Here is a 23,628-nt window from a genome sequence, read left to right as displayed (position 1 = left end):
TATTAATCCATCTTGATTGTGTTGTCTCAACACGATATATGTGTGTAGGTTTAACATAATATTAACATTAACATTCAATTAATTTGACTTTTGTTCAATCAACATGTTTGCACCACGTTAGTCTAATTAAATTTATTTAAATCCATCTTATATTGTTTAAACACTTTGGCACATCAAAAATCAGTCTTGTTACATGAACTAGTAAAATATTTGTTTGTTACACCAATGATAATCTTGTTGAATGAATGAAATGTAACTTATGTCTGTAGTACATGTATTCATATTAAGTAATGTTCAACCAAAAAAAGAAATCAATGGATTTACAGCAACTTCCAATCCACCCATCTTCTTAGCTTTATCTGGGCTGCGGAAGTGATAGGGCAAGAGGGACAGGGTACATCCTGGACAGGTCGCCAGTCAATCATACAGAGACAAACAATCATTTGCACTTTAACACCTTTGGGCAATTTAGAATAACCAGTTACCCTTACAACTGCATGACTTTTAACTGTGGAGGAAACCACAGTACACAGAGAGAACCCACTGCAAACTTCGCCACATTGTGGATTTGAACACAGGATCTTCTTCCTCTGAGGCAACAGCACGAACCACCATGGCATTAATCTGTCAATACAGACTTAACAAAAGTAGGAAAGCTATGCTTGATGATGCTTTATGTTGTTGTTCTTGACAAGTTAAACCACAAGAAATAGTAACAGCATACACGTGGTGTGGTTGTCTTCCTCTTGTAACCCCACTGATTTTCCTGTGGTTTGACATCTAATGTGATCTTGTGAATTTCGTGAGTCGACCCCCAAAATCAAATTGGGTGGTTGTTACATGCATAAGATCCAAACTTGTAATTTGAACTAAATAATTCCATGTTTTTATGGTGAACGTAATTAAATCATTCAGCAACTTAATTTGTTCTTGTTGAGATGACATCATACAATCTAGTAAGAGCGGTTAGTTGCCTGGATCCAGCCACTCTTACTAGATTGTATGATGTCATCTCAACAAGAACAAATTAAGTTGCTGAATTTCATGCAGATGCTACATGATTTAATTACGTTCACCTTAAAAACATGGAATTATTTAGTTCAAATTACAAGTTTGGATCTTATGCATGTAACAACCACCCAATTTCATTTTTTTGAGTGTGTGTGGGATATTTTCTTGGCACAATTTGGACACTTTAGTACCAACTGAGCGTTGCTGATGCCCATGCCTTTGTGAGTACAGTGTACCCATCTTCTAATGGCTGCTTCCAACAGGATAGCACACCATGTCACAAAGCAGCTCAGATAAAAAAAATTCTTGAACATAACAATCAGTTCACTTTACTAAAATGGACTCTACAGTCACAGGTCTCAATCCAGTAGAGCACCTTTTGGGATATGCTGTGATGGGAGGTTTGTGTCACAGATGTGCACGTAATACATTTGAAGCAACTGTGTGATGCTCTAATGCCAATATTGACCAAAATCACTGAGGAATACTTCAGAAGGCAAATGGGAGTTCAACACAGTACTAGCAAGAAGTACCTAATTGTCTAATGAGTGTATAATATATACAGTATATATAAATAGGTGAACAAGCAACAGCAAGGATATTCTACAGCTTTAAGCAAATGTACAACACAAATGCCTATCACATGTGGTCGCAAATTTTGAAGCCAACCTGATAACCTTCTCCCACCAACGATGTGGAGATCCAACCTCTTTTAGATCCAATTAAAATCAAGACACTCAAAAAGATGCTCTGGAAAAGAGTAGAATTCTTGGAACAGAGTTTAATACACTGAATCATATGAACAGCAGGAAAAATACATACAGACATTTAGCAAGAGAATTACAAAGCAGAAAACAAGCAAAGCAAAACCCCAGGGTGTACAGCCTTAAGCACAGACAGCAGAGCAACACAGAGGCAGACAGAGAGAAACAGCAGAGGGGAAAAAGTGCTGGGGTGTCCTCTGGTCCCCTGATATATAGGGACCAGTATCCCCGCCCCCTGCTGCTGGGTAACTTTCCCACCCGTCCAAACACAGCTGCAGGGTTCAGGTAGCGGCCAAGGTCTTGGCCAGAGGCCAGTCAGGACTCCAGCTACCCTTTGGCTTTGGCTTATCACAATAGGTCATGACACGGTCAAACATCACACATTAATCCTAATTATTAAATCTTGGAAAAAACACTTCAGTGTAGGTTCATAGTGTGTGTGTGTGTGTGTGTGTGTGTGTGTGTGTGTGTGTGTGTGTGTGTGTGTGTGATTATATCGTATGATATTTTAGTTGTGATGTGTTCAGGATCTCTGTTACAATATTTTTAGGTTTTAGCTTCTGTGAAGGACTTTGTGATTTTTATCTTGAAAGGTGCTATATAAATAAAGTTTTACTTACTTACTTTTACTTATTCTTTTGGTTGTACTTCATGAAAGACATTGAGTGTGTATTAGGGAAGGTTAGTTACCGGAGCTGGAGAGTGAGTTATTTAGGCGAACTCTCAACAGTATTAACTGCCCTGTTACTGTAAAACCTTAATAAACCTCGGTGAAGCAAAATGTCTTGTGCTTAAGACTCTACATGAAAGTTAAAATATGTATGTTCAGTGCACATAGATATATAGTGTATATAGTTACCTAGTTATACATATCACACAAAAATCTACCACACACCTCTGTGTATATGAAACACAACCAGGTTGCCTGAGACATTTACAGACAGAGATGAGGACTGATATATTTGTCTTCTCATCTGATGACCAGATTTATTAAATACCATCTGACCATTGAGTATTTACAATAAAGGATTTGGAGTGTCAAGTTTGAGATTTCACTCATCTTGTGTTTAGCATTGGAGCATCATGGCAAAGGCACTTTTTATGGATTCAATACCATTGCAATGAAATATTAAATGTCATTTCACAATTCTATTATGAATAAGGCAGCCAAGATCAAATATTGACAGCTACTGTTTATATGCCAGTCGTCCTCTCATTGCCTTGATTAAATACACAGTATAGAGAGAAATAAGCAAAACACACTTCTATTAAGTTCAAAGACATTTATTTCTTTTGGCACCGTCAGTTTCATTCTTAACCCCGAGTAAATTGCACATCTGGTACAGTATTACAATTCATCTGAGAATGCACTGCTACTGATGCTGCTTCTAATTAACATCAGTTAGAGTAGTAACAGCACATTTTCACTAGACTAGAAACCCTACATAGCTCTTAGTAAGTTCAGCCATTAGCCTGAAAATAAGGCTGTTTTACATGAAAAGATACAAACTGAGAACACAATCAGCAGCAGTGTAAAACACCACAATTACATTTATCCACAGTGCTACAATAGGATGTAGATATTTAGCCCTCCCAGTCGGCCAGTGCAAAATTCAAGACCAGGAACGGAAGTTGCAGATACTGAAGCCAAGTAGCTTGGTCAGAGTCCAGTATTATTCAAGTTAATTTATAGGCTATTTGAGCTCAGAACATTTTTGACAAAAAAAAAAAAAAAGTAATCAAGTTTACATAATTAAACCATTCTGTAAAATTAGAAAATGACAGAATTACAGGTAAACCTAGCAGAAGTCTGTAGTATGATACAACCGTGTTTTCCCATTTTCTTACCTTAAATGACTTGCACAAACATTTTAAAGAGTTTCTCCAAATAACATCATTGGTGTCCTACCACAGTATGTACAGTATGTGATGTAAATGTTTTGCTTTATTGTTTGAAAGGATTTCAGTTTTCCACCTTAACCTCCACAGTTCTGAGATTTAAAAAAAAAAAAAAAAAAGTCAAAACCACACACATCTAGTCAGAAAATTTGGTGGTTGCCACAATGATGTAGCTCTGAAGATGAGCTCGAGCAGAGACAGGTTAAAATAAAAATAAAACCACCAAGGTTCGCACAGCTGACAAGACGAGAGCTTTCATTAGCATATCCTCCCAGGTTTTTAACACCTTCAAAAGACACACGGTACACAAAAGGTGAGCTTTGAATCGGTAAATGGTGGCCAATGCCAAGAGAAGCTTTAAAAGCAAAGAACAGAATTTCTCTTTTTTGCATCTTCTCACCGAGAGTAGCTTAGAGAGCCCGAATCCTAATGCAGCTACATTTACAATAGACCTCATCTGCAGAGAATCTGCACAAGGTGGAAATTGGCATCTAATAAGAAAATAGTGACTTTAGCTGTGCATTATATACATTACTGTAGGTTTTACAATCCAGATTAAACATTGCATATTTGTTTTGAAAGATTGGCCTGCAAAAAAACCACTTTGAATATCAGTATTTATTTGTAAAAATCATTGGTTATGAAGAAGTAAACACAACCAAACCTGGTTGCATATATTGCCTTATTTTTATCAAAAGAATGATAAATTTGGCAAAATAAGCTTTAAGGCTTTCATCTTTAAATTGGATCCTAATAATATGGATTTTCTTTCCTTTTATTAGTCATTCTGACTCTGGAGGCAGTCTGAGCTCTCAGTGGAATGTTTAATGACCTGATGCTTAGTTTCACTGTTAAAATCGAGGTAAAGTAAGGAAGGCTGCCATTCAGAATGCAATGTTTGTTTGGGTGATTTGGCTCAGTTTGAAATCTCATGCCAAATGTTACGGTGAAATGGAGTAAGACATTTTCTTTTGCATAGCCTTTATGAGGGTCAAGAGAGTCAATGAAGATGATCAACTGTACCAATGTAAATTTGGATTGTCTACAATTTCATATAAAAATATTAAATGTCAGCACTCTGAATTATCAGCAAGTCTCTCCTCTACCAGATTTTAGTGGTTGGGAAGAAAATGTCACAGCACAAGATTTGATGGTAATGTCCATGTGCAATCATCTAGGACTCTATTTTGCCTTAGAAAACTCCAGCTTCTGTAAGTAGTGTACCAGCTTCAAGTAGCAAACCCTTCATGTAGGCATTAAAAGTGTAGTACATTGTGAGGAAGTCCTGGGTGCTGAAAAAGGTGTCTGCTAAAGCAAAGCCCAGCGTGGAAGGGATGAATCCTCTGCCATACTCCACCATCCAAGTCCCGGCACTCCACTGGACTGACGTAGCCTCTCCTACAGCATGCACAATAGTGTCACCTGTGGGTAAAGAATATGAAAGAACAGGAAAAAAAATTACTACTACCCAATAATACTACAGGAGTTTAGCTAATAACATACTGTGCTGTGAAAACTTATTTACCAACAGCCTGATTTTTTTCTCTTTTGCATATTGTTACACCTACATGTTTCAGGTAATCAAATTTTAACATTAGACAAAGATAATTAAAGTAAATTAAAATGTGGTTTAAATTATTTTATTTAAAATGGGAAGCTATCCAGAGCTACCTGGCCCGATGTGACAAAAATAAATACCCCCTCTTTAGGGCTGCACGATTAATCGTTAGAAAAGCTTTAGGAACTGAAAAACTTGCCATATTTAAAATCATCATTCCTGCTCTCTATCAAAAAATCTTGAAAGAAAATGTCCAGCCAATTTGTGCAAAAACAAAACAAAAAACAAACAAACGAAAAAAAATATTATAGTTATTGAGATACATTAAAGTTTCCATTGTGTATAAATGCAAAATTGAATATTGTAATGAGTTAATGCATTACCAGGATAGTATATTTCACTCTTGGTTGTCCCCTCTTTCCACTGTCTGAAGGTTCCAGAAATGATGGTATCAGAAATCTCAGCCCAATAACGACCTGAGAGAAACAGCAAGATGCAAAGAGTCAAAATGATACAATTCAGAGTATTTATAGTTTTCTAAACATACAATTCCAATAGTCTTCTGTAAATCATGTCACAAATCAAATATTATTGTTGGGACTAAGAATGGGACTATATATCAGCATCTCCTAGATTGCAAGGATCAAGTTGTAGCCCACTGTGCAACATTGTAAGGACTTGGACTGGAATGGGGGTGCTTCAGACTGACTTCACTTTAGAGCATAAGAAGGGCAATTCATCCCTTCATATCTGACACCATACTGTAAATAACTCCAGCAGATTTCAACTTTGAGATCAGAGTATCCTGCTCTAGAGTAACTTGTTCCCCAAAACCATTATGTCTGCAGATGTTTACGTCAACTTACACAAAAAAAACTTTTTTTTTGGAGCTGATCCATCTATGTACCGTAAATGTCGGGCTATAAGCCGCTACTTTTTGCACAAGCTTTGAACCCTGCGGCTTTTAGTCAGGTGCGGCTTTTCTATGGATTGTCCGTGATTTTTGTCATATCGTAAGACGATTTGTTTTGTTTGTTCCGCTGTTGTACGGCACTACGTTGCCTGGCGGAAGGATCGGGGTTCAAGAGTGGTATGTTAGTCACATGTCCGTCCGCCAGGCAACGTAGTGCTGTACGAAGTAGCGCGAAAAACAAACTTCAAAGTAGCGCTACGCGTTCAGCGGGAGTCGTGGATGATGAGCGGCGATAAACTTGCAAGTTATGCCCAAAAAGCAAGTTATGCCCAACTCCACCGGTGGATTCTGACAGCGTGGAAAAGTGTGAAAACATCCACGATCACCAACGGATTTTGAAGGGCTGGACTGCTGCATGATGGAGAGGAGGACACCGCCACGGCCCTTCTGAGGGTGTTCGACTCTGAAACTGACAATGAGGATTTCTTTGGTTTTGAAAGTGACAACGAAGGAGAGAAGAAGAGTGGATGACGAAGCCATCATGAGCCTGTTTGTATCCGACACTGGAGAAGAGGACTTTGGTGGTTTTAGTGCGTAGGAAGAAGAGAAAGATGGTGAATGACTGACTTTTCTTCTTGTTAAAGCTGTGTCACTGCACCTCAGCCTAAAAGGTAGTCCGAATCTATTTTTCTGGTGTGCTGTAGGCTACTGTTATGTACTACATGTGCAAATATGTACCCATAACTTGTTTTTCAAAATATTAATAAAAGTGATGTCTCCAAACAGCCATCTCTTTCCTGACAATTCCCTTTGTGCATATTCTCTTACATATGATAAGTCAACATTGAAACACCTGCGGCTTTTGGTCAGGTGCGGCTAATGTATGTACAAAACAGGATTTTCCCCTGATTTTAGCTTGTGCGGCTAATATTTAGGTGCGCTTTGTAGTCCGGGAAATACGGTATCTCTCTTTAACTGCTCTCCTTCCTCACCTGAGTGTCCTCCAGTGTCCACCGCAGTGCCAAACAGTATCAAGTACTCTGTGAGAGAGGCATGGAGGACACACATGGAGCCCATCCAGCCTCCAGCATTCACAAACACCCACTGCAAGTCCTCATCAGGGAGGATGTGTCCAGGATACCTAGTTCAAATATACTTTGTTAGCCATTTATTTAACGTTAAAAAACTGATTAATAATCTGAATACCAAGAGTTTTCTGTGCAAATTTACCAGTTTTGAGTTTTAGTAGGAAAATCGGAGGAAAGTACCTCAAGGTCAAAGAAATCATTATGGACAACTTTCACTTTGGCTTTATTTTAGACTACACCAATTTTTCATACAGTATTAAAAAATGAAAGTGAATAAGACATCCATACTATACCAAGAAAGAATGAAGTGAAATGAGCACATGCTGAAGAGATAAGTTGCATCATGTTGCAGCTAATAAGTAGTTTAAACAACCTAATAGTGATGGAAATTGTACAGAAGCAACCACAAGCTGCCTGATACATGCAAGCCTGCGTGTAACGGTATCGTTACCTTTTTCTCAGCTCCACCACCACTTTGGAGAAAGCTTGCTCATGGTCCTGTCCTGAGAACAGACACATTTAAAATGCACAGGACATGCAGATATGGCAGTTCAGGCAACCAAAATTAGCTTCGCTTTAAATATAAACGAAATGAAGTGGCAACTTTTTTCACATGCAAACCCAAACTCACCTGCATACTGTTTGGCCAATTTGGCGACGTCTTCTTTGTTGAACACATACTGCTTGCTGGCCAACCAATACCGCAACAACAGCACGGTCAGGACGGTGACTCCGGCGAACACCAGAAGTCTTAAAATGATTTTGAGCAGGGACATGGCTGAACAAAACGCACAGACACACAGACAGGTTTGGCTACATGCATATAGGGAGGCGGACTGGCGTGGTGCTCCGCTCACAGCCTCTTCCTGGTCAGGTGAGGGAGGGAACTTTACGCTTAGCCAATCATGGGCCGAGTCAGTAGCGTAGGCAGCGCGCGACTCCAGGGTTGCCAGCACAATGCAAAACCGTCTTTTTCTAAAGACATTAAAATATCATATTTAAAAAAAAACCAGTTGACCAAAGCTAAACATTTCAGGCTGCTGTATTGGGTGGTAACAGTCTAATGACCAATTATCCTTAGTTTGACGTTTTCAGTCTTATTTACTTACTTATTTGTTTAGATTTTTAGAAGTGTGCCATTGCATACCGGCTTGTGCACAATAGCAACCTTTCGCTTGTCAACAAAACAGGAAGTAGGCCAAGGTTTGTTGTGGACCGTGTTGATTTAGCGTCATACGCTAAAGTCCAGAGAAAGCTCATGGTTCAAAAAAAGAACACCGAGGAGGAGACAGCTGTGAAACAGTGAGTTACCGACATGAGCGGGAAGCAAGACGTCAGTTTTGACCCAAAAGGTACGCATTTTTTTGTGAATTTACAAACGTTAAAAAGCTAATTTCAATCACTCACTATATCCAATGACAGACACTGGATAATGAGTAGGACTTCTTAAATTTGTCAGTTTGCCTTAATGTTTAAGCGTCAAAATGACTTCTATAATTTCCCGAGTTCTTCATTATTGTTTACCAAAAAGGTACTGCACTGGAAACAGTTAAAGCTAAAATGCATTCAGTCATGCTTCGGGGCTTGTTCACTACTCTAATTCACTGGTAGGTTATAGGAGTTTACACAAAGTCTTTAGTTATGTTGTACCCTGCACTTTTCCCCTGTCGGCCTGACAGACATGCTGACTCTGCCAGCTGTCTTGTGACTGTAGTTCCTGTAGTTCCTGTAGTTCATGTTGTAGCTACAAAACCTGCTCCTGAATGCTTTTTGAGGTGTTTCTTATAAGTAATAGTAAATGTTTAAATCGGGAATGTCAAACTCATTGTACATCGTGGGTAAGATGCACCCAACTTTGATCTGTCACTGTAAAAAAGTTTGATACACAAATTAAACCTTGAGATATTTTAATATAAGAAAAAAGTGCAGTTTCAAATTCAAATTTTATTTGTCACACACACAACCATACACAGTATGACATGAGGTGAAATGCTTGTAGCTGTGCAATGCAATGCCCGACCATTAAATGACAGTGGTTTTACAGTATTTACAATTTACAGGTTATTACAAAATTTACAGATTTAACTTAGAAATTTACAGTAAAAAAATGTGCAAGTAGCAGAAAGAGATTATAAATTATAGGAAGTGTGCATGAAGAAAAACCAGAGTGCGTGTGGTGATGTGATGTGTGTGAGAGTCCAGTCTTATAGTGATGTGATGTGTGTGGGAGAGTCCAGTCCTATACCTGGTTCAGGGCCCGAATAACCTTTTCTGTAGTGATTTAAAGAAATTGTAAGAAATAAATGTGTAAAATTACTGAAAAAGTATAAAACACAAAGATTTTTGTTTTGTTTTGTTTTTTTATGGAAAATGTCCTTTTTTGTGTACCCACTGTAAAAAATACCCAGACATTTCTATTGAACAAAAAGGAACTTCCTGTTGTTTAATTTAATTTTCTATCTGTTACCTAATTCCTTTGGTGTAGCATGGCCCATAGGGGAGGTTTTTTGTTATTAAAGCTGTGAAACGTATGAAAATAAAGTTAAAAGTCCAAGATTTATGCCTTCCTTCACACTTTCCAAAACTGTCCAGTAGGTCTGCTCGATTATGGCAAAAATGATAATCACGATTATTTTCACTGAAATTGAGATCTCGATTATTTGACGATATTTATTTAACAACAACAATGTATTGAATAATGACTTTAAAGATTGTCAAAAAATAATAAAATAGTGTGCAAATACTGATAACAGTGCAAATGTTTGCAATATAAAAAATAAATGAAAAATGTAAACATCTATGTTTAGTGAACTTTGCAGTGTTGCTTTGTGGTGCCGCTACAACATTGTAGCAAAGTTTACACACTATGTCTACTTGATCCACGTCTGACTCCGCGAACCCATAATGTTTCCACACCACTGAAGTTTTTATACCTCTCTTTTCAACCAGCGGCAGTCACTCTCCTCTCCAAATAACTTCTGCTTAGCTTTCCGAGCTTCCCTCGGGTCCTCTTAATCAGTGGTCTCCAACCCCCGGGCCTCGGACCGGTACCGGTCCGTGAGTCGTTTGGTACCGGGCCGCGAGAGTTGAGGCTCAGGTGTGAAATGTATAGTTTTCAGGGTTTTTATCGGTTTTCAGCGTTATTTTGTTATCGTTTTTATCGTTTACTCTGTTTTCCTGGGTCTTTTCATGTGTGTTATGAATAAATATTTTTTTTCTTTAGTTTTATTCTGTTGTATTTATCCGCGACACCTTAAAGGCCGGTCCATGACAATAGTGTCGGGCATAAACTGGTCCGTGGCGCAAAAAGGTTGGAGACCTATGGGCTCAAAATGTGGTCATAAATATTTTGTACTTGTAAATCAGTTTTGTACTTGTAAATCAGGATTTGTGTGTGTAAAAAAGATTTGTGCGTGCGTAAAAAAGATTTGTGTGTGTAAAAAAGATTTGTATGTGTAAAAAAGATTTGTGTGTGCGTAAAAAAGATTTTTGTGTGGACTTAGCCAAAAAAACCCTGCAAGTTACAAGTATGAATTTTGACCCTATTTTTCTTCCTTTCATCTGATTGGTGAATTGGTGGTCAATCACAAATGTAACAATCCAATCAGAGAACAGATGGGTTTGGCTGTCGGAGGGGCGCTTTTTTTGAACTGCAGGTCTTTGAAGGGAATAAATGCCCTTTTACATGCCAACCCAGCGTTTTCCTTCATCACCACGAAGGAAAACAGTCTGTGGTCGTCCGAGTTTGGTGATTTTTGTGTCACAGGACTACGTGTTTAATACAGGGACTTCCACAGCCTTTTCAACAGCGCTGCAGACGCAGCGGGGGGGGGGGGGGGGGCAGTGCTTTGGAAATGACAGTCTTCATTACAAAGCTTTCTTCGTTATGAATTAGCATACATGTTTTTTTTGAACATTTGAAGAACTAGCAAAAAAAACCCACAAACTCTTGTAGTTCACATAAAGTCAGAGGTAAAAACGACAAGGAGCAGGTGCATCTAGTACAGGTAGAGCTGCTGCAAAAACCCACAGAGCTCAGCAGCCAGCAACAAATTCTGGATCCTTTGCTTTTAGTTAGCAATTAGCATTAGCAGCACATCCTGCGTCCGATGTGAAAGGACTTTTATGCTGCGCACTGTGACTCACAGCAATGGTCCCGGGTCAGCCCTGACGTTGTGTTAAACTAATCCTAAAGTAATAATGTATTTCTAACCACTGACATACCACAACATTATCCTTTCAACAGCTGCTGAAAGTAAGGGGACCTAACTGCTATCGGATATTTATATAGAGATTACCCTTCAAGGACCTGCAGTTCAAAAAAGTGCCCCTCCGACAGCCAAACCCATCTGTTCTCTGATTGGATTGTTTAATTTGTGATTGACATGACATTGACCAATCAGCTTAAAGGAAGAAAAATAGGGTCAAAATTCGTACTTGTAACTTGCAGGGTTTTTTTTGGGCTAAGTCCACACACAAATCTTTTTTACACATACAAATCTTTTTTACAAGTACAAAACCGATTTACAAGTACAAAATATTTATGACCACATTTTGAGCCCATAGAGACTGCTGCTCTTAATTGTTGTGACACGTGTTCGAAATGCAGAGAGGTGCGCTCGATTTGCCACACGGAGCAGCGCGAGAGTAAAGCACGAGGGAGGGGCTAATAATCGGCTCAGTCATTTTTAATGATCGTTGAAAGCCCAGATCGTAATCGTGATTAAAATCCGATTAATTGATCCGCCCCACTGTCCAGTGGGGCCAGATTGGAGTCTTTGCCAGGCCAATTTTTGCCCCCGGGCCTTATGTTTGAAGCCTGTGGTTTCAATAATGTATGTGTGTTATTACATTGTCTTGTTACATTTTATCACTTGTCTTGTGTAACTTTAGAGCACCAGCACTTGCGTTACAACCCTCTTAGGGACAGCTGGGTTCTTGTGTCCGCCCACCGCATGAAGAGACCTTGGGCAGGTCAAGTTGAAAGACCACCTGAGGAGCACATACCAAGATATGACCCAAATAACCCACTTTGTCCTGGGAACAAAAGGGCAAATGGAAAGGTGAGAAGAGGCATTGAACAGCATTCTTTGGTTCTGATCACAACAAGTAGTAAATCCACAAACAAGGCATCCATTGGAAAACATATTGATAATGTCGTGGATAGTTCATCTATTCTTCTCTCCATTTATTATTGATGTTGTAGACATTAACAATCATACATAATGCTAAATTGCGCTGTAACATTGCCAGCAGTTCCAAATAAGAGGTTTTTTCACTCCTCATTCTGCTTGGGTTTTGAAAGAAAATGTTTTTTGTCTGCTGTTTTCTAATATCTCTCCAACTGTCTGCTTTTCTCCAGGGGAATCCAGATTATGACAGTACCTTTGTGTTTGAGAATGACTTCCCCGCTCTTCAGCCTGACGCTCCAGACCCTGGTGAGTTCTAGTGCAGTCTAAATACTGTAAGGAAAAGGAGAAGTAACTGCAGTACCTTTTTAATAAAATATTTAAGCAAGTAACTGCAATTCTTTCTTTCTTGCAAACTCGACTTTCGTGTAGCTCTTTAGCTATTTGGTTATAATACTTAAATATGATAAAGTATATATTGTTGTTTTGTTCTTCAGGTTCAGACCAAGATCCATTATTTCAGTCTAAAGCTGCAAGAGGTGTCTGGTAAGAACAAATCTTAATATCTCAATCTATATGTGTATGAAATGCAGTGCTCATAATGAAATGTATAATACATAGTATAAATTAATATGCAGTTGGTAAGTTATAATTTAATCTAGGACACGATGCATCTTAATCAGTGTTCCTTTTCAAAATTATGATGCATTCAAATGTATGACTAATTAAATCTAAGCTGATGACTGCAATCAGAGCAGTCATGCTGAGGCAACTCTTAATTCGTTGTTGTCATCATCTTCATCATAATCAGCTATTAGATGACGCTAATTTTGTTCATCAACGCACTGCATGCTTCCTGTTTTCAGGACATCTTGAACTTGAGCAAAACAAAATCACCAAGCCACCGTACATACATTAGAAAGTGATGTTATTTTGTGCAACCAGCAGATGGAGATGTTTTATCAGTACTCTAGTTTGTAGCTCCTTGGTGCATGAGTGATATTTTCCTAAATCCATCCACACTGATAAATAACATGTCCTTCGGTAGCTCAAAATGCCTATTCCTGGGTGTATCTTGTATTCTACAAAGTTCAACTGAAGAATGTTTTACAACAGGAGTCAGCTCAATAAACACTGGCTGCTGGATTTATACATCTCCAGAGAAGCTTAAAAAAGACCTAAATCCTTTGTTAGTGCACACTTCTATAATACAATACACAGCATTTTCTATTTCAAAAATTCACAGATTACATTTTTCCCTCTCTGGGTACTTGGCCACACATGATTCTTGCTATGCTATGAATCAAAGATATATAATTGTCAAATTGGTTTAAGGAGTGCTTTCAGGGTAAAATATTAAAAGATGAACCTAAAACTCCAACAGGTTGTGGCATATAGGCCTTTATAAGAGACAAAATGAGTGGTTGAAATTTTTTAAGTGGTGTTTTACTAGTAGCAAACTTCAAGGTGAAAGTGGAAAATTCCACAAGTAAAACTCAACCAATAAGAGTGGACAGATGTAAGAGCCCAGAAATCAACAAAATCACCAAAAATTCACCAAAGTCAATTCAAATCAGACAAAAAAGACCACACAGATAATATAAATACATCTTCAAAGGCAAATTAAGTCTATAAGAACAAAGTAAAATTTTTCTTAAAAAATGCATTTTACTACTTTGTTATAAACTTTATTTGCCTTCGAAGGTTAAATCTAACAAGAATAAAGGGATTTAAATTTTATATGAATAGAGAGTGCTTTGGAGTTTTTTGATATTTTTGCATAAATAATATTCAGTCTGAAGGTAACATTCCCAAACAATCCTGTGCTCTGGGAATTCTTGCTTGATTCTGTCTGACAGCAGAGTTGCATAACTACTGAATAATAGATTTAATCAAAAAATATTGTGCTGGTTGAAAACTGAAGACTCTTCTTTTTTTTTCTTTTCTAAATCCCATGTGCTGGCAGATGTAGAGGCCGTCAGGTGTTGCTTACCACACTCGCAATGTGATGAAGCACAGAAACAGCAGTGACTGACTTAAAAAATATAGTACATTTTAGGGTACTTTTCTTCCTCTGTCTCACTTTAGGTGAGAGTGTGTGATTTTGCTCGCAGTGTGAGGTTGTATTCATATTTGTTCACACATCCAGCATGCTGCTGCTTTCCTTTTAGTGTATCTGTGATCAGTATATGCTTTTGTGGCCATATTAACAGAATAATAAACGTGAAAAATAAAGTAGATCTTTGTACCCTGCAGCAAAGTTCAGTGCCAATTAGAGGGGAGTGCAGAATTGGAAATGTAATTTAGGGGATCTGGGTCACGGAAGGCAATAGAAAGCTGTAGTGCAACAAAAGAAATAAGAACGTTTTTAACACTTTATCATAGTACCCCTCTCAGCACTGTGGTGACAAAAAATTGGTCTCACTTTATTTTACAGATCTGACAGTGTCTTGTTTTCCTTTCTAGGAAAACTAAGTATAGCTGCCCAGGAATATTTCTAAGAAGGACTTTGAAATTTGCTAAAACTTTTAGTAAAAGCAATGTCAGTTGACACCTTACAATAATTATAGTTATTTAATGGTGTAATTTGCTGTCAGTACAGGTGTCTTTTTGTCTTAAATTTAACTTCAAGCAAAAGGAAGATTCAAGAGATAATTAGGTGTTCTGGTTTTGTTGTTGTGTCAGATTTAAGGTAACTTAAGATTATATTTCTTGAAAAAAATGTCTCTGGAAATCAACAATTTCCATCTAATTACTCATTTACTTTAAAGCTAGCTTGTGTATACAGTAATAAAACAAAAACAAAAAACCCTTCAATTTAGTTTAAGCACAGCTCTGTTAAGGTCATGCTACAGCATTTCATTTGGGTTTTTACTTTGACTGGACCATTACAACCACCTTGAGTCTTGTCTTTCATTTGCTAATGTCCTGTTATGTGACCCCTTTTCGCCCAAGCTTTAGATGTCCGACATATGCCCTCAGATTGGACTCTAGATTGCTCTGATATACAGAGGAGTTCAAGGTTAGCTCAGTGACTGCCATGTACCCGGGTCCTGTGGCTGGAAAGCAAACCGTGCTTGACAGTTGTTGTGTTGATTGTTGGTTTTTACACTTCTATATATTCCTGCTATACTGCTATATTTTTTAAAGAGAAGAGGCTTTCTCATAGCAACCCTTTCTAACAAGCCAGACTTGTTCAGTCTTTTTGTAATTCTGCTGTAATGAACATTTAACACGTAGAGTAGTCTGATAAGTACCCCTTAGGTTTATTTTTTGCAATTTGTCTCAACATTGCACGGTCTGACCTTAGGGTGAACTTGCTGGAACATCCACTGCTGGGAACATTATTGCATTGTGTTAACAAACACCTGAATGCTTCAGGCCAGCAATCTGCCCAAACATCTGCTTTTACAGAGGTGATTACATTTGCGGAAGATCAATTAATCAAGCGTGTTTTATTAGCAGCACCTGGCTGTTACTCACCCCCTTAATTCCTATAGAAGCAATACGGATGTATTTAATTTTTCACAGGACCTCATGCATTAAAAAAAGTATTTTTGACATTTTACAACAGAGCCCAAAGTAAACTGTTTTAAAAGAGAAAGCTCACAGTTGCTTGATGTTGTGTTAGCTGCGCTACATGGTTTGATGAGCTGGTCAAACTGGTGCACAGTAAAAACTGCTGTTGGAAATATAAATAAAATAGCAAGTGCTGATATCTTCAGTGATCCTCTGACTTTTTGCTTTCTATCAGCTTCATTGTGTCAGATGTTTAATTTGTGCTGTTTGTTTACAAAAGTTGGTTAAAATGCCTAAACAACCCCCCACCCACGACCTGCTTTTTGTTTTTTTTGTTTTTTCTTTTTTTTTCTTAGCTGAATAAACCTTTATTATCGTTAGGAGTCTGGCTCATTAAATGTAACATACGATGTTATAGTTGTGACAGCTATTTTGGTTGCTTAAAAAGGTTGTTTTGTTTGGTTGCACAAAGGAAGACTCTCTAAAAATAACGCAAATAGTTGTTCACAGCTGTCATAGAATTCACATTTTTATATATATATATTTATTTATTTATTTAGAACCGTAGTTTAAATCTAGACTTTAGACTTTATTGCCAGGTGAGGTAGTTTAACTTATATAGTGAACATGAAGAATACACAATTCATTAATGGCACCTTCACTTTCTCACATATCCATCAGCATTTATTTCCATTCTCTTTTTTCCTGCAGACATTTTTTAGGGTTATTACTCTGTGTTCAGTTATTTGGCTCTGTTTTTCATAGACCAATTCCATTCTGTTTCCACTGACTATTTGACTTCACTTTTTTATAATATTACCTCTTAAAAACAAGATTGAACTCAACCAGTAGTTGTAATCCATGTCTGTTTGTGACATTCATCTAAATCTAAAAGGAGCAAAATGTCAGCTTTGCTTTTATGTGCAGTAATTTTTCAACTGAACCCCAGGGCCCTGCCAATGTGAGAGTCAACAGAAAATCTAAAGTAAAGGCTATGTAGCTGTATTTGACAGGCAGTTTATGGGAAGTGCATAGCAATGATTTTTACCTTCCCCCAGATTATCACTTTGCTTTAATTAACCAGGAAATTCAAAAACAGAGCAAGGGTCTGTTTTATACTAAAACAATGACATCATTCAATTCTTATTATTCACAAGAAGAGCAACAGCAACAATGTAATGTGTCTTAAATGAACCTCTAACAACAAAAGGAACACATCACCCCAAATCCCTATAAAAAACTAGTGACATTTCCACCGTCTTATCTGCATTTAATGCTACTGTAAGTGCGTAGACTGTTGCCTGGATAGAAGATCGATTAAGCCACTATGACATTACCCTCTGGTGTGCAGGCTAAAATTTCTGAAGACTCAAATTTGCTGTTATTATAGGCATCGTAATAGGTTTTCTTGTTTTTGTTTTTGTTTTGTTTTTCTTTTTGGTAGTGCAGTGTTAAGTTATTAATGTTAATTAATTTTGAGAAGCTGATCCTGGTTAATTAATTCAGCAAGTGTTAGATTCTGTTTCAGTCTTTTAACACCAATAACCACCTTTCCTTCCTCTTTTTCTCTTTTTTTTCATTTTTAAATGCCTTCCTCAGTAAGGTCATGTGTTTCCATCCCTGGTCAGACGTCACGCTCCCTCTCATGAAAAAAGAAGAGGTTGTAAACGTGATAGACAAGTGGGCGGAGCTTGTTGAGGAACTAGGCACTATTTACCCATGGGTTCAGGTATGCAATATTCTCACTTTCTCTGACACGCACACACACACAAACACAGTCACATTATTGATTTTATTTTTCCCAGGGCTGGATACATCTAAAATTGTAACTGCTAACCTTTTTACCCTGTCACAAATCCTTCAATTTTCTGCCGTCTCTAGTTTTTCACGTTAATATGTATTTTATTGGATCACATAAAATTTTAATGACGCCTCCGGTCAAATTCACAAATTCAAACAGCTGTTTCAAATAAAGCAGGACATGGGCAAGATGTCTAACTTCAAATGTGCCACATGCCAAATATTAAATAATATTTTTGGAAGCTTTTTTTTGTTCATTTGTAGGATGTACACTTATTTGGACCCAACTAAAAAATACACCTTTTGTTTCAGTTCAGCATTTTGTCATAATTCCTTAGATATAGAAATTCATATAACACCTAATACTCAGATACTCATACTTGGTGTCAACCAATCCAGCCCAGAAAATGCATGCTGTTTAGATAAGAACAGCTATCTAAATCCTGTGTTAACTTCTGCTGCTTTGTTGTTGTTGTTGTTGTTGTTGTTGTTGCTGCTGTTGTTTTTAGATCTTCGAGAATAAGGGTGCTATGATGGGTTGTTCAAATCCACATCCTCACTGCCAGGTAAGCGATGCACACATTACCTGATTTGGCATATGCACTGCAGTCATGGTGATGCTTGTTAGAATGCAAATGTCATAATGAGTTGAATCAACCATTAAACTGTCTTTAACCTGCCAGCTTCCTAGCAGAAAGTCTGTGTGATGTCTGATTGTGGCCATGTGAGAATAGTCTGTCCTTCCTTCTGCATGCTCTGCGTTGGCAGCGACCTCACATTTCAGTAGTAATCTCCTCTTGTGTGCGACATGTGAGAAAGGGCAATTAAAACAATGCTGGATCTAATTTCCCACAAACTTTTCATCTTCATTGATAAATGAAATGTCCTCACAGTGAGAATAAGTGCAAGAATATATACATACACTCATTCCAGCTACTTTCATGTTGCAGCATCAAAACCTTAAATTCTCTTATCACACATTTGCAATACAAATCTGTCTCGTTGGTCCAATTTGCACATCTGAGCGACCAGTTTATGACAATGAAGATGAGAAGTGATTTAAAAAAAAAAAAACCCAACAGCAAAGCTTTCATATAAAAGTTTTTGAGCCAGACAAGCCTCAGCACAGAAGCTGTTAATTGACTTTTCATCCAGAAATTATCAACAATTCTGTATTTGTGTGTCGGTCATTTCTTCCTTTATTACTTTTTCTAAAGACAAATCACACCTTACAGCTTTGCTATTTTCTTGTGCTCATATTTTCCTGCCTTTTAATAAGGCAGAACTAAAACTTGAAATAGGGAGGCATTTCCTGTCAAACTGTCACCTTACTGTGTGATGTTGAGCAAACAACAGAGACAAAATCATAGAGATGTTTTAGCTCTGATAAACACCGCTGGGTTGATTTTCCTATGTTTTTTTAAAAGCATAGTTAAAATAATGTGTTGAAAACAAAGCTGATGTCACCCTCTTAACTCTTAAGCTTTATTAAAAGGATTTCTATTGGCTTAGTTGATTAGTTTCTTCCCTTTTGGCAATCAATGAAAAATAATAAATAAAATCAATAATATGCTCATCACTACACAGAAGCAAAACCATAATAGAATCTGAATCAGCTGCTATTTTCTGAAATATAGAAATGACCAACAGATGGCAGTACGCAACCTCAAAATAACAGGGTTGTAATAGAAATAATCCAAGTTTGTTGAAGATACGTATACTTTCTATACACCAAATTTCTATAATACACTTCCATTACTGTAAATAGATAAAAAGGACACATATGTATTTAGTTTTTCATGTCTGTTATAAAGATCAAGAATCAAACCTGGATCCAGTCTTTGGTGGGGCTTTTTGAAAATGTTTATTATTTATTTATTTAGGATTTTCCTGCAGACTAGATTTCCCTTGCTTTAGACATCAAAGTCCAAGAAAAGAGTGGTTTAAACGTGTGTTCGTCTATGTGTACAGCCAGGCAACCCCTCCAGGCCAACACATACGAAGGGTAGATCTAAGACTTTGAAGAATAATCAACAGAAAATGTTAATCATGTTCTGGAGGCAGCATTGCTTCTGATAACTTTGGTCTCAAAGGAAAAGAGCTTTATGTATTTTTATGTAAGTGGAGGAAGGAAAACATATGCCTCTGGAATAGTGATATAATTTTTTTTATGTAAGCAGTCCAAAGAATATAGAAAATTAATTTTGCAAAGTGCTACGAATTGACCGTGAGGACCAGATATTCATTGAGTTAATATTTATTTCCAGAGTATATATTTTATTTCAGATGTTATACTTGGAAGCTGAAGTAAAAGCCATGATGATGTTGTTATTTGCAGTAAAAGATAATACCTTTTTTTTCAGAAGTTTTATCTTGCCAGAGTAATTACATTCTTTGTTTTTCTTGTCTGTGTTCTCTTTAATTTTCTCTCTTTGAGAATTAGCAGTCTCCTGTTGGCCATTAATTAATGTACACAAAACACAGGTGTACAAATAGACCCAAAACTGCAGATGTTGGCAGGCATGTATGTATCTACACGTACCGGGAAGTATGAAGATAAACAGCATGTGCACATTTAATAAAAACACAACAAAGTCTGTTTCTTTCTGCCTTCCCAGGGTCATGCTTGAAAAAGCATGGTGCAACCTTTAGCCAAAAGCCATTAATATGAACATAAATCTAGTTTCTACAGCAGTGATTGTGGAAAGGGTCTTATCGCAGCTTGAGGCAACATGCCAGGAAACATTAATAACTTCCAGCTGCTTAAAAGTATTACTTTATTGCATTTGTTTTATTACATGCTAAGTATTATTCATAAATCCAAACCCATGTTAATATGACAACTATTGGGCAAGGTCAGCAGAACTGACTGAAAGGGAAGAAGAAAATCTTGATTATCATCCATCTATTTCCTTCCACATACCCAATTCAGAGTTGTGAGGGCTATGGAGCCTATCCCAGGATCCTATCCAGTCTGTTGCAGGTCTAACACAGAGAGACAGACAAGCATTTGTGCTCACATTCATCCCTACAGTTAATTTAAATCACCAGTTAACCTAACATGCATGTCTTTGAACTGTGGGAGGAAGCTGGAATACTCAGAGAGAAGCCACGTAGGCACCGTGAGAACATGAAAGCTCCAGCCTGCACTCAGTAGGAACCATTTTGCATTTCCACCTAAAATTTCTGTATTCAAAGCAGGACTTAATTTTGAACCTTAACAAAAGGTTGACAGGTTCAAATCTGTCACTGTGTTATCCCTGCACTACATTATGGGTAAAAAAAGAAAAAAAGTCTGAAATCAGAAAGGAATCTCCAACACAGTGTAAAGCGGTGGTGTTTAAATCACGCTGCTGTTATTTTGTATATATTTATTTATATTTCTTCATACATTCTTATATAGTTCTATATTGTGTATTTTGTTGTACAGTTATTTTATTTTCAACTTTAATTTATATATTTTATCTTATTCTCCCAGTTAAATTTACCCTTCATTCTAATTTGTGTTGTACAGTTATTTCATTTTTAACCTTAATTTATATTTTATTCCTTCCTAGTTAAATTTACCCTTTTTAATTTTTCATATTTATTTCCTATCTTATTCATAGCCTTTTCCTTTTTTGTTTTCTTTAGGTCACGAGCAGTTGTCCAAGCATTTCACTACATATCGTACTGTGTATGACTGTGTACGTGACAAATAAAATTTGAATTTGAATTGATTTTGATTTAAAGTATCAGAGGATGCCTCCGGTTATTACTCTGTTCATCATATAGTGGAATGATTTAACTGGAAAATCTACTCCTGATGCCTGACACAAATATGCTATTTTCGATTTCAGAACACTATGGAAGACCTAAAAGATTCCAATAAAATTGACACATATTAAAAAAGACATCCCACTAGAAAGCAAGATCACCGTAGTAGAAAGAAATACCTTAAAAGAACAGACGTATGCACACAAAGCAGCCACATACCTAATCAATATTCTGGTGAAGTTTTCAGTCTTTAGAGGATGAATATACAATGCATTGTCTACTCTGCATCCACACTAATGAGCACAAGTATATGTAGGGAGGCAGTGATGTTCTTAACAAACCCCAAATTAAATACAGTGCCTCATTCAAAACCTCAGTAACAGTTGTCTTAGGCAATCATTTAACGTGCACTGTCAAGTTGAGTTATTTGGCACTGCTTTTACAGCCATTAAAATCCTATATTTTGCATGGGTAATGCAAATGTCTGGTCTGATGCTCACTATTATCCATATAAAGCTTCCCAGAATGCAGCTGAACTATAGTGTGAAACCAAAAAAATACTTTTGTTTCATAAATTTGCATGAATGTGTTGCAGCATCATTTTCTCCAGGGATGCTCACTTTCTCAATCAGAGATAATACCATTGTTTCATTTAGAGTAAACATAGCCTGGTGGGGAATGCCAGTTGGTGGTTGATGAGAGCAAAGTTTGAACAATTTGTTTGTCTCTGTTAACGATCAAGACAGTTGTTTTATTTTATTTTTCTTGCCAGGTGCAATTATCACAAGAATTTAATTTTGTGTGTACAAAGCAAAAAAAAAAGGTTTCACAGGACTATGAGCAAGCACTTGGAAACATTGGAAAGGAAAACTCCCTTTGAATAGGAAGACACCTCTGGGAGAACCAGTATTGGGTTTGGCTGGTCTGGAACATTAAAACAATGCCTCAATTTTCCCAGGAATGGATGTCAGATGTCAGACTGTGCAGTGCTCAGTGAAAAATTAAAAGCTACATTTCAAACTCATCTACAGGCTTCAGTTAGCATGTTAAATATTAAAATTCCCAAGGGCACAAATAGAAAAGTACCAAGCAAGCATGGCTTGTTTAGAAGACAAACAAGCCATGCTTGTTCTTAAAATAACATGACAGCACATCTTAGATTTGAAAAGTTGCATTTGTACAAACCACAAAACTTTAGATTTTTCAGTCATTGAGTTGACCACAAACTCTTCTGTATTCCAAAATATTCATGAGTCAAATGTGAGGCTGTCTGAGAGCTAAGGCTTGCCCAAAACTGGGTAATGTAACAGGGCAGTGATCCCAAGCACAGTAGAGTAGACAAAAAAAAAATGCAGGTGTCGCAATGACAGAGATTTGTCATTTTTGCTAACTTTAAATTATTTTCCTGGAGTATTTTCACTATGTGTTTCCTTATAATTCACTTTCTTATTTACTTCCTTACTCACTAGAGAGTTTATTCACATACGTCTTAAACCTTAGAGCTCCAATTCTTGATTGGTAGTTGTCGACAAATTAAGCAAAAAGCCCAACAAATGTCAATAGATTATAATTATAAGCATTTGGCACCATATTTGAAACACAGCCTTGGTCCATTTGATTAGTTGCGTGTGATGAGCTTAGACAGTAGCAGAACAGCAGATTTCTAATGTGTAACAACTGTTTCAACTGCAGTAGATAATTTTGAGCCCATGTGCAATAGGATCTTATGACTTGCAAGTAATTCTTTTCCAACAGAAACTTTCTAGACCCACTGAGTGCCTCAGATGAAGACCCAGGTGTCGGCCAGATTTCATTAAGAATAGACAAGAACTTTATTGGAGGCAGAGAGAAGGGTGTCACAATAGTCCAAATCTATTTTTGTGAACCAAACCGGGTTCACAAAAGGTTCTGACTGGGGAGCACATCGAGAAAATACATTCTCAGGGCCAGTCAGTGCTTTTCACATTGATAAAGTACCTGTCTTAATTAAGTTTTAGTGTATGGGAACTGATTTTTACTTTGTATTGAAATAAATGAAAGCCTGTGGCTGCAGGGGAAAACCCATTTATCAATATGAGAAGCCTGAAAGAAAAGAAAGTGTTTTGAAAGCTTGAATTCTGCATCTGTAAAACATTTATTGATTGAGTGATATTGATAAATCACCCTATTAAATAGCAAATGTAATGTGGTC

The 23,628-nt window shown here is 37.2% G+C and overlaps 2 protein-coding genes across 2 annotated transcripts in view; one reads left to right on the top strand and one right to left on the bottom strand.

Moving 5' to 3' along the window:
- Positions 1-3,038: 3,038 nt before the first annotated feature.
- sigmar1 (sigma non-opioid intracellular receptor 1) lies at positions 3,039-8,110 on the bottom strand. The gene is made up of 5 exons (XM_085279174.1): positions 7,865-8,110; positions 7,685-7,736; positions 7,138-7,286; positions 5,616-5,708; positions 3,039-5,096 (listed from the first exon to the last, which is right to left on the bottom strand). Exons 1-5 carry the CDS (start codon positions 8,007-8,009, stop codon positions 4,867-4,869), a joined length of 669 nt encoding a protein of 222 aa, XP_085135300.1. The 5' UTR covers positions 8,010-8,110; the 3' UTR covers positions 3,039-4,866.
- A 123-nt stretch (positions 8,111-8,233) lies between these two features.
- Positions 8,234-23,628, top strand: part of galt (galactose-1-phosphate uridylyltransferase) — a 42,536-nt gene continuing 27,141 nt past the window's right edge. The window contains exons 1-6 of the mRNA XM_085279173.1: positions 8,234-8,585; positions 12,127-12,296; positions 12,596-12,671; positions 12,860-12,908; positions 17,481-17,610; positions 18,191-18,247. Of these exons, the coding sequence (XP_085135299.1) occupies positions 8,549-8,585; positions 12,127-12,296; positions 12,596-12,671; positions 12,860-12,908; positions 17,481-17,610; positions 18,191-18,247 (519 nt within the window). The 5' untranslated portion in view covers positions 8,234-8,548. The remainder of the gene's footprint in view (positions 8,586-12,126; positions 12,297-12,595; positions 12,672-12,859; positions 12,909-17,480; positions 17,611-18,190; positions 18,248-23,628) is intronic.

The sequence above is a fragment of the Mchenga conophoros genome, linkage group LG7, assembly GCF_057382185.1.
Source record: "Mchenga conophoros isolate Kocher_MC1m ecotype Shallow Benthic linkage group LG7, M_conophoros_male_GT1.1, whole genome shotgun sequence".
NCBI classification, from domain to species: domain Eukaryota; kingdom Metazoa; phylum Chordata; class Actinopteri; order Cichliformes; family Cichlidae; genus Mchenga; species Mchenga conophoros.
This window is presented reverse-complemented; position numbering and strand designations above follow the sequence as displayed.